The 11,465-nt window shown below is 48.0% G+C and overlaps 1 protein-coding gene across 1 annotated transcript; it reads right to left on the reverse strand.

Moving 5' to 3' along the window:
* Positions 1-1,061: 1,061 nt before the first annotated feature.
* Positions 1,062-6,944, reverse strand: LOC135087313 (uncharacterized). The gene has a single exon (XM_063982110.1). The coding sequence runs from the start codon at positions 6,942-6,944 to the stop codon at positions 1,062-1,064; it is 5,883 nt and encodes a 1,960-aa protein (XP_063838180.1).
* Positions 6,945-11,465: the final 4,521 nt, after the last annotated feature.

Genomic DNA, 11,465 nt, shown 5'->3' on the forward strand with positions numbered 1-11,465 from the left:
GTGTAGACGAGTTTCTCTCTGTGAAAATAGTTGTGGGGTACGCCCCACGGGTTACTGGAGTTGCGCCTGGGAGTTGTTGAAGGCTCGAAGAAGAAGCGCCCGATGCAGAGATGTCGCCGTCTCTCTCTCGCCGGTGTTCACGTAGCGGGGTAGCGGGGAGGGGGTGTAGTGAAATAACAACCCCTTGTTTCTTGAGTGGGCTTGTACTGGCTGCTGTTGGCTTCTAGGGACTTCTTGTTTCTTAGTTGTTACTTCGTAGCTATCTTCAAGTGGACTGTGTTTTTGGCTCGGACCACCGCTATATTTGGGCCCACCATGCCACTCTCCACTAGTGACGCCTACGCATCAATCTAACGCCGTATCGCGTGCCTCCGTGCGACAAGGACGGAGCGAGTGCGAGCGAGACGCAGTACGGTGTGAGCGAGGGCCGCTAGTGGGAGCGAGACAACAAATGTTTGCTTTTTCTCTCGAAAAGGCAATACCGTAAAGCGATTACGGCTCTATTTCCGATATGTCTGTCTCTGTCCTCCGTCGGAGGGTGAGTACCTATTTTCCTATCTTTTCTAACTACCTATTTTTCCTACCTATTTGTCCCTTTCTAAATGAAGCCAACACCAACAACAAGTTAGTTTATTTTCATTCCAAATACAATATGATTTACAGAGTTCAGTGCAAATAATAAATCAACTATACAAATTAACAAATACAAAAAGACACGAGCAATAAAGACACGATATAAAGACACAAATAAAAGATAATAGAACACAGTACAAACAAAATGACTTAACACAATCTTACATGAATGTGAAGCTCAAAACACTATATAATTCAAATGACAGATAAAGATAACAATTGCCTACTTTTCTGGCCTAGCTTATCTTTATTGCACAAACAACATACATCTCTGTGTCTATTTCTAACGCTATTTCTTTATACATTGCAGGGTCTATTATAAGCTACGAAACGAATACAAAATACATTTATTTATATTTACATCTATTACGAACGTTCTGTACATTCTCCCGCCGTGCGTCGTGGTGAAGCCTCGTAGCCGCGACGCATCATTCCGTGGGAAGAACGTTCGCAGGCTCTGCCGTCGACTGCAGCACCACCAGCTTCTTCGTAGGTCGCCGTAGGATGCCGCCCTTGGTCTGCACGTCCACTGCTCGCACGATGTCATCGGGGCCGGGGTATGTAGCCACGATTCTCCCCAGCGGCCAGGTGTTGCGAGGCAGCGTGTTGTCGGCGATCAGGACGACGTCTCCCAGCTGGACTGCAGGGCCCTTCCCATGGGGCTCCCGCCGGTGCTGGAGCTCGGGCAGGTACTCTCGAAGCCATCTCGCCCAAAACATGTCGGCGAGGCGCTGCGCCGTCCGCCAACTCGCCTTGCCCAGGAGGTCTTGCGGGGAGGTCTCTCCCGCCGGTGGTGCGTGGGCTGGTCCCAACAGCAGGAAGTGGTTGGGGGTCAGCGTCTCCGGGTCTTGCGGGTCGACAGAGACGTGGGTGAGCGGACGGCTGTCCACCGTCATCTCAACCTCGGCGAGCAGGGTGGCGAGGGTCTCCTCGCTGGTCGGTCGGCTGTCCATCACGGCCGACAGGGCCGTCTTGACGGACCTCACTAAACGCTCCCACGCTCCGCCCATGAAAGGAGCGCCGGGAGGGATGAAGCGCCAGGTTATCCTCCGCTTGGCCGCTTCCTCTTCTGTCGCGTTGTCGATGGCGCGCCGGAGCTCTCTCTCGGCGCCGTGGAGGTTGGTCCCGTTGTCGGACCAGATGGTTCTGGGACAGCCTCGTCTCGCGACGAACCGCCGCAGTGCCATCACCGCGGAGTCGGTGGTGAGTGATGCCGCCATCTCAAGGTGGACCGCACGCGTCGTGAGACACGTGAACAGGGCCACGTAGGTCTTCTTGGTGGCTCTCCCCACGGTGGTGAGCAGCGGCCCGAAGTAGTCGACGCCCGTGAAGGTGAAGGCGCGCTGATGGTGCGCGAGCCGACCGGCGGGATGGTCCCCGGTCGGGGGCGCAGGCGGCGCCCACCGTCGTCGGCGGCACGGCGTACACTGGTGCACGATGCTGCGTGCCGTCGGCCGAAGTCCCAGGATGTGGAACCTCTGCCGGCACTCGTTGATGGTGGCCTCCACCCCCTGGTGGTGACCGCTGCGATGCACGTGCCCGATGTACAGCCTCGCGATGTGGTGACGGCCGTCTAGGACAGGCGGCCGCTTTACCGCCTCCGGGACGTCTTCGGCTGCAGCTATACGGGTTTTGATGGTCAATAACCCGTCAACCAACTCCACTGCGATCTTGAATAACTTGCTATCTCGATTGACGCGTCGATGCTGGGACAGACAGTGGATCTCTTCTCTGAAACTGTCTTCCTGGCACGCGCGCACTATTAAATCTTCAGCCCGGATGAGGAGCTCTGCCGGGAGGGCCACGAACTTGTCTTCAGTCTGCTGTACTTCCTTCTTGTGACCGCGCCCTCTGGTGTCTCGTGACTGCGGCTTCCTCCAGGTGGGGTCTGCCACCTTGTTGGCCCGCGTCCGTGCGTAAGCAGCCTGCTTCGTTGTCGGCCTGCATCTGTCAACAAATTGCAGGACGCGAGCGGTGGTTCGCACGAACCTCTCCCACCTGGAGAACCGGTCGCACTGCGGGATCACTTCTAGCAGCTTTGTGGCTCTCCTGTCTATCAAATTTGCTCTTTCCTCCCCGGTGTCTTGCTGAATTTTCCTTTCTTCGGTTGGCCAGGTCGCTGGGTCGTCCCGCAGAAAACTGGGCCCGTTGAACCATCGATGCTCACTGTCGAAGTCCCTGGGCACGTCGCGTGTTCCGTCGTCCGCGACGTTCATCTTGGTGGGCACCCAGCGCCATTCCTCTATCTTGGTGTTTTCTTCAATCTCTGCTATACGGTGCGCCACAAACGGTTTGTAGGACCGTGCGCCCGTTCGTAGCCACGTGAGGACCGTTCGGCTGTCCGTCCAGAACGTCCTTGTTGTCGGCTTTCGGTCGTGTTCTTCAAGGACGCAGCTCGCCATCCGCGTACCCATAACCGCGGCCTGCAGCTCCAGGCGGGGAATCGAGGTGGTCTTCAGCGGCGCGACCCGGCTCTTGGCCAGGACCAGGGTCGTGTGCGCCCGCCCGTCGTTGTCTTCCACCCGCCAGTAGAGGGCGGCGGCGTAGGCGGTCTCGCTGGCGTCGACGAATACATGTAGTTGAAGATTGTCGCCTTGAGTGAAGTGAGGGTAGCACCGGGGTATCTCGATGGCACGGAGGGCTTCCAATTGCTGGACCCACTTGGCCCACCTCTCCGCCAGGTCATCCTGTAGATGCTCGTCCCACGCGGTGCTCCGCCTCCAAATCTCTTGAAGTATTTGCTTCGCCTGGACTGTCACCGGCGACACGAGGCCCAGGGGGTCGAATAGGGACATGACCACCTGGAGGGCCTGTCTCTTGGTGGGCTTCCGGAGTAGGATGTCGTCGGGAAGTCGGCTCAGGTCCAAGTTGTACTTCAACGCGTCAGATGATGTCTTCCATATCATTCCTAGGACCTTTTCGTTCTTGGGGCCCAGGGAGCGCTCCTCGAGCGCCTGCTCCTCTTCCAGCTCCTGCAGCACCCGTGGCGAGTTGGAGATCCACTTGCGCAGATGGAAGTGCGCTCGGCGATGGATGTCGCGTACTTGGGCGGCGATCTCGATGGCCGACTCTTCGTTCTCGAAGCTCTGGATGTAGTCGTCCATATAGTGGTTGTCTCTTACAGCTGCCGCGGCCTTTGGATATTGCGCATCGAACTCTTCTGCGTTTCTGTTTTTCACGTAAATTGCAGTAGCCGGTGAGGATGTGGCCCCGAAGATTAACGAGGTCATTCTATATTCTTGGGGTGGAGCTGTCCTGTCGCACCCCCGCCAGAGGTACCGTAGAGCGTCCCGGTCCTCTGGGATGATCTTGACCTGAAGAAACATTTCTGCAATGTCTGCAGACACCGCTACTCGGTGCTGACGCATCTTCATCAGCACACCGGGTAGGGATTGCAGGAGGTCGGGCCCGGTGAGAAGTGCGTCGTTGAGCGCCATACCCTTCGTTTTCGCCGCCGCGTCGTGCACCATCCTGATCTTTCCCGGCTTCTGAGGATTGAAGACCGGGAAGCAGGGCAGGTACCATCTCTTGTCACTGTCGCTATTGACGGGCGCGAGTTCTGCGTATCCTTTCTCCACCAGGGCCTCCATCTGCTCGATGACCTTGCCCTTGACCTCTGGGTCCTTTTCTATCTTCTTCTCGGTGGCCTCCAGCCTCCTGAGGGCGTAGTCTCTATTCTCAGGCATCTTGATGTCTTCGTTTTTCCATAATAACCCGGTTTGGAAGCGTCCGTCCATTAACCGCGTGGTTTTCTCTTTCAGTATTTTCAGTGCTCGGGCTTCGGGGTCGTTGTGAGGCAACTTAGGGGCAATCGTCAAGGCCTCTAACGAGAAAAAGTGCTTGAGGTCCATATTGAGGCGTTCCTCGCTCTCAATCTCTTGTGTAAAATGCACTCTGTGCCCGACGGTGCGACTACACGCGCCGTGTAGCACCCAGCCGAGCGGTGTAAGCGAAGCGATAGGTTGGTGTCGCTTACCGATTCTCTGCTCCTGTGCGACGAGCAGGTGCCAGTTGTCCTGGCCGATCAATATTTGCGGCCGCGCACTATGTAGCACTACACTTTCTTGAATATCACTTAGATGTTCACATCTCACTATGTCTTCGAGTTTGACACTTTGCGGCGACAGCTTAAGATTCTGGATGGTGCGCGCTCGTATGCGGTGCTGCTTGCCCTGCCCGGACCGGTTCAGCGTGATGTTGAGCCTCCGGGACGCGGAGGTGTCCACCCGCGCACTCCCGATGGCCTCGATGTGTAGAGGTTCCCGCGGTCCGCGCAGGCCGGCTTGCTGCGCGAGATCTTCGTCAATAAGTGTCACCGTAGACCCGTCGTCGAGTAGTGCGTGCGTATCTATTCTCTTGCGCGGGCCGCGTATCTGCACAGGCACTATTTTCAGGAAGGCTTGCGTGCCCTTCCCTGTCCACGTCGAACCTACCACTTCACTCGGCTCCTCACTCCTCTTGGAGTAGTGGAGCGTTCTATGATGCACATTTTCACACCCTTCTATGTTGCACTTGATCACTTTGCCGTTATGTCCACGCGCGCGGAATCGTAAACACCGAAAACACAATCGCTTTTCTTTCGCTAAGTCCCAGCGCTGCGATGTATTCGAGTCTCTCCACTTTGCACATCCCGCGACACTGTGTCCCGTAGCACTGCACAACACGCACTTTCTGTTTATTTCACTATTTTCACGATCACTATTCTGCCGCTCACTGTTCTGTCTTTCACTATTTCGCCGCTCACTGTTCTGGCGTTCACTATATTGCCGTTCACTTTCACTATTATGACGTTCACTATTCACTGCCTCGTACTGTTGGGCGTTGAACGTTTTGTGGTTTCTGCGATTCGCCGCCGGCTCCGAGACCCCTTCCGGCTGCGCGTACGGACCGCAGATCTCCGCTTCGTGGTTCAGGAAGCGCGCCAACTTTTCTATGTCGGCCTCGTCGGTGGGCTGTCCTGCGGCGAAGTCGTACCACCGGTACTTCATGGCAGGCGGCAGCTTCTCCATTGTTAACTTCGCTATCTCGGGGTTGAGTAGGTACCGCTGCTTCCCGATGGTCTTCAGTGTGGCGACTATGTTCGTGACCCTGCTCGCAAATATGCACAAGTCACGTGGGCTGTCGGCGAGGCGCGGCAAGCTTCTAATTTTCTCCATTTCTGCGACAGCTATGGCGTCCGGCCTCCCGAATCTTGCCTCCAAAATCTTCATCACGTCGCGTGGGTTAGAGTTGTATATCAACAAACTCTCGACGGCTTCTCTTGCTCTCGACTTGAGGCTTCTGCGCAGGCGGGTGAGGTTCTCCAAATCCGTGAACCCGCTCTGTGTCTCGAAGTACGCGGCCTTGAATGAAAGCCACTCGTGATGCGACCCCCCGAAGTATGGCAGCTCTGCGAACATCTTGCTGTTGTTGTTGTGCTGTCCGGAGCGGGCGGCTTGCGCTATGGCGCTGGCCAGCTCCGACAGGTCCACTTGGTGGTGGAGTGGCGCGGGCGCGCCGGCTCCCGCCGGTGCCTGAGGGACTTCTATGGCTTGAGGCCTTCTATCTTCTATGTCCCCCAGCGGTGGCGGTGGCTCCGGCGCTCTGTGCGGCTCGCTGGCGATGGCCAGGGGCGGCTCGGTGGCGATGGGCATGGGCGGCACACTGGTATCCAACCAGTTGTTCACCCGTGCGTTGTGGTCCGCTTCCTCCATCACTGTGTCCACGTCCTCTTCTGAGTCGCTGTCTGCTTCCAGGGCGGCCACCTTGGCGGCCGCAAGCTTCACTTGCAGTCGCAGTAGCTCCTCCCTGGCTTCCAGTAACTTGCGGGTGCGCTTCGATTTCTTCGTTGTTGCCGTCGATCTTGGCGGCGCTGCTGTTGATCTCGCTGGCGCCGCGGGGCGCTCGAGCCGCGTCGGCCCCTGCTCCGCAGGGGGCGGCGACTCGGGCGACGATACTGGTCGGGTCCGTAGCTCAGCCTGGCGACGCTGCTCCTGCAGCGTTGGCTCTCCGGCTCCCGTTGCCGGCTGCGGCGGCCGCTGGTCAGTCCTCAGCGGCGGCTGCGCCGGCCCCAATGTTGACAGCGGCCGCTGGGCAGCTCTTCTTTGCTGCTCAGCCAGCGGCGGCTGCACGGATGTGTGTGGCAGGGGCGCCTGCGTGCGCTCGCCCTGCCCCGGAGCGGCGCGCTGCACCGGCACGGTGCGCTGCGACGCCGTCGTCTCCGTCTGACTAGTCCCTTGTTCGTCCGCAACGGCAGTCGACATGGTGTACTCCGATGTACTTTCCGTGGCTCCGACTCTTGAACCTCCGCTGCGCGATCTTGTCACTGGCATTTTTCTGTCTTCAATTCTTCCAAAGTTTCTTCAACAACCCGACGTAATCCGGCTCGAAGGACCAAAATGTGGGGTACGCCCCACGGGTTACTGGAGTTGCGCCTGGGAGTTGTTGAAGGCTCGAAGAAGAAGCGCCCGATGCAGAGATGTCGCCGTCTCTCTCTCGCCGGTGTTCACGTAGCGGGGTAGCGGGGAGGGGGTGTAGTGAAATAACAACCCCTTGTTTCTTGAGTGGGCTTGTACTGGCTGCTGTTGGCTTCTAGGGACTTCTTGTTTCTTAGTTGTTACTTCGTAGCTATCTTCAAGTGGACTGTGTTTTTGGCTCGGACCACCGCTATATTTGGGCCCACCATGCCACTCTCCACTAGTGACGCCTACGCATCAATCTAACGCCGTATCGCGTGCCTCCGTGCGACAAGGACGGAGCGAGTGCGAGCGAGACGCAGTACGGTGTGAGCGAGGGCCGCTAGTGGGAGCGAGACAACAAATGTTTGCTTTTTCTCTCGAAAAGGCAATACCGTAAAGCGATTACGGCTCTATTTCCGATATGTCTGTCTCTGTCCTCCGTCGGAGGGTGAGTACCTATTTTCCTATCTTTTCTAACTACCTATTTTTCCTACCTATTTGTCCCTTTCTAAATGAAGCCAACACCAACAACAAGTTAGTTTATTTTCATTCCAAATACAATATGATTTACAGAGTTCAGTGCAAATAATAAATCAACTATACAAATTAACAAATACAAAAAGACACGAGCAATAAAGACACGATATAAAGACACAAATAAAAGATAATAGAACACAGTACAAACAAAATGACTTAACACAATCTTACATGAATGTGAAGCTCAAAACACTATATAATTCAAATGACAGATAAAGATAACAATTGCCTACTTTTCTGGCCTAGCTTATCTTTATTGCACAAACAACATACATCTCTGTGTCTATTTCTAACGCTATTTCTTTATACATTGCAGGGTCTATTATAAGCTACGAAACGAATACAAAATACATTTATTTATATTTACATCTATTACGAACGTTCTGTACAATAGTTGGAGATCGAGTGATCTTAAAACATGACCCTTAATAAGTCTATGCATAGCAACAAAGACTAAAAATGTCTTATAAAAAGTCGACTATAAAATAAACAGACTGTACCTAAAATAAAAAATAAAAGTGTTATGAATAAAAAATAGAGCTGGCCAGCCTAAATAAAATAATGTGTGCCCATATACCCAATAAGAGGTATATAAATAAATAAATAAAAGTAGTACCTACCTAAATAAGCGAATATGCCAAGTAAGAGAGATATTATTATGCCCAAGAGGTAATAAATATAGGAGAATGTAAGAAAGATTATGTTTATTGAGATGTGTTTAAAAAAAAGTTAAGATTGTTAGCAAAGTGCCTGTGTTAAATATAGAAAGTAAATGGTATATTTATTAATATTTTAGTTTCAATTTTGTTTAGATAAAATTTTGAAGTTATGGAACTGATATAATAATAATATGTTTTAACATTTGTAGAATTGATAATTTGAGAATAATATTTTGAGATAGTTTAAGAGTAATGTTATATTAAGTTACCAATTAATTAGGTTCCCACTATACCATTTTTTTAATTGTAAAAATAATGTTGATCTTTAATTATGAAAGATAGAACTCTTGAATTAAACTAGAAAATAAATATTTCATTTAAAGGCAAATTGGTAATTGAATATTATGAAACAAATTATGTCTAATGAAATACATTTTGTCATCAAGAATCTGTTAAAACTGTAATTATTAAATAACTGTAATAAAGTAAATACTGTACTGGAATAATTACATACGCCAATAAATAAAATCAATATGTAAATGTAATTTGACCCGACTACTATTAATTATTATTATAAGTACATTTTATGACTATATATGATATGATGGATATGAGCAAGGCATTCGATTTCGTTTGTCACAAACGATTACTAAGAAAAGTATCCAAATATGGCATTAGAGGTCCAGCATTAGATTGGATTCAATCATATCTAGAACACAGAGTACAATGTGTTGAAACGGTGCATTATTGCTCTCAAAGTAAAAGCGTTTTACCGTATAAATCACCACTCTCAAACAATAACTTTGGGGTCCCTCAGGGCAGTATACTAGGCCCCCTTTTATTCTTACTATATATAAATGACTTACCTAATAATCTCCTTTGTGATTGTTTATTGTTTGCTGACGATATAACAATGATAATAGAGGGCATTGATGCTGTTCCGATACCAAATTATGTCCGAAAAATAGAAAGCGCTCTAATACAGGCTAAAGAGTGGCTGACAATAAATAACTTGCAAATTAATGTCAATAAAACAAAATTTATCCAATTTCATACTGAACGAGCTACTACGCAAGAATTGAACGTTAAATGTAACGAGCATAGCTTAGAGGAAGTGAGAAGCACCAAGTTTTTAGGGTTGACAATAGATTGTAGCTGCAACTGGAAAGAGCATATCAAAAATGTCTGTTCTAGAGTAAACCAATTTGTATATGCGCTAAGAAGGGTCAGGCAAGTAGTCTCAGTTCAAGCATCTATTACTGCATACAATGGTTACATTGATTCAATTTTACGTTATGGTATTGTATTATGGGGAGGATCTACTGATTGGCATAGGTTGTTCCTGATTCAAAAACGGTGCATACGTGCAATGTTTGGACTAAGCTACCGGGAGTCATGTCGGCCATACTTTAAAAAGTATTAACTCCTTCCTCTGCCATGTCTGTATATATTGGAATTGTGTATGTTTGTGTTTAAGTACAAATATTTATTTAAAAATAAAAAGGATGTGTGTTCTAGAGCTCTGAGATCACAATATGAATACAAACTATACAAACCGCCTTCAAAGCTAACTTTGCTATCTAAAAATTGTAATTATATGTGTATTGACGTTTATAATAAATTACCAAATTCATTTAAAGATGAAAATTTAAAAATTAGTACATTTAAACAATTAATCACAACATGGTTACTTAGCAATTGTTTTTATAGTTTAAAAGAATATTTTGAAAATAAAATATAAATTTAAGTTAAATTAATTACACTGATTGATTGTAAAGTTGTGTTGCAATTCGATGTTTTCATAATTTGACAGTAATCCCCATTCTTAATTCTTTATTAATATTGACATTGTTGAATTGACATTATCGAATCCAATTGACTTGTAACATTGCTGACATAAATTTCTTGACCTTTTAAATAATTTTGGTGGAATTGGCATTTCGAATAATAAATATAAATTGTATAATTTCTGATCTAAATGTGATAATATTTGCATAATTTGTGAATACGCCTGAAAAGGTAGAATTTGGAGCGTTTCTATTATTAAGCCATGTATCTGCTATTGTTTACCTAAATTCACATTCACAATAAAGTTCATTTTCATTTTTCATTTTCATTTTCATGTAATCTTGTGAATTCCAGAAATAGTTGGTTTGTGAACTCCGTTCCATTGTCAGTAATGATGGTTACAGGTACACCATGGTGGGTGCAGAATTGTAATAGGGACTGGAGTATGCTAAGAGCTGTACCATCACGTAGATGGTAGGCTTGACCATACTTTGTGAAGACGTCTATGAAGGTTACGTACTTCTCACTTTGAACGGTAAATAGGTCCATATGGACTATCTCGAAAGGCTTCGTGGCAGGAGGCACGATGTTAAACTGAGGTCTGATGGGATTCCTATCATATTTACCTTGGCCACAGATGGTACATTCATTTATGAACTTAGTTATTTGGTCTTTCATTTTAGGCCAATAATACTTTCGGGATAGAGCCAGGTAGCATTTGTTAATACCGCGATGGTTGGTGTTAACGCCAATCGCGCGCCGGCGCAGGAAACCGGTCCCGCAAACTGCCCGCCGCACGGTGGGCTGATATTAGAGCTTCATAGACTTAGCGTCGCTCAAAAATCAAGTGCCTAATTTTGAAAAAATAAATATGCCAATGTGTTCCTTTACCAAAAAGGAATATTTTATGTTATGTAACGTTTCTTGATAAAGTTATTATTTAATAAGTTATTGACAATTTCCTTTTTTTTTTTGTATGGAGCTCAACATTTTTTTTTATTTTATTCGTTATTCTTAAGCTTTCTTAAGAAATTGACTTTTGTATTATGTAATGCAACATATAAACTATGTTATCACCAAGTGTCGCATTTCGGAAATCTTCGGAACATTCGTCATTTTGGACTTTAAAATAAAAAAAATAAAAAATTTAAATAACTGCCAAATTTTGTAAAAATAACTACGCCAATGTGTTCCTTTGCCAAAAAGAAATATTTTATGTAATGTAACTTTTCTTGATAAAGTTATTATTTAATAAGTTATGGACAATAAAGACTTTTTTTGTATGGAGCTCAACATTTATTTTTATTTTATTCGTTATTCTTAAGCTTTCTTAAGAAATTCCTTTTTTTATTATGTAATGCATCATATAAGCTATATTGTCACCAAGGGACGAATCCCGGAAACCCTCGGA

Source organism: Ostrinia nubilalis, assembly GCF_963855985.1.
Source record: "Ostrinia nubilalis chromosome W unlocalized genomic scaffold, ilOstNubi1.1 SUPER_W_unloc_1, whole genome shotgun sequence".
Classification (NCBI taxonomy): Eukaryota; Metazoa; Arthropoda; class Insecta; order Lepidoptera; family Crambidae; genus Ostrinia; species Ostrinia nubilalis.

Excerpts from the sequence above, each read along its gene's own strand:
- LOC135087313 (XM_063982110.1), bottom strand. The coding sequence starts at position 6,944 with ATGCCAGTGACAAGATCGCGCAGCGGAGGTTCAAGAGTCGGAGCCACG.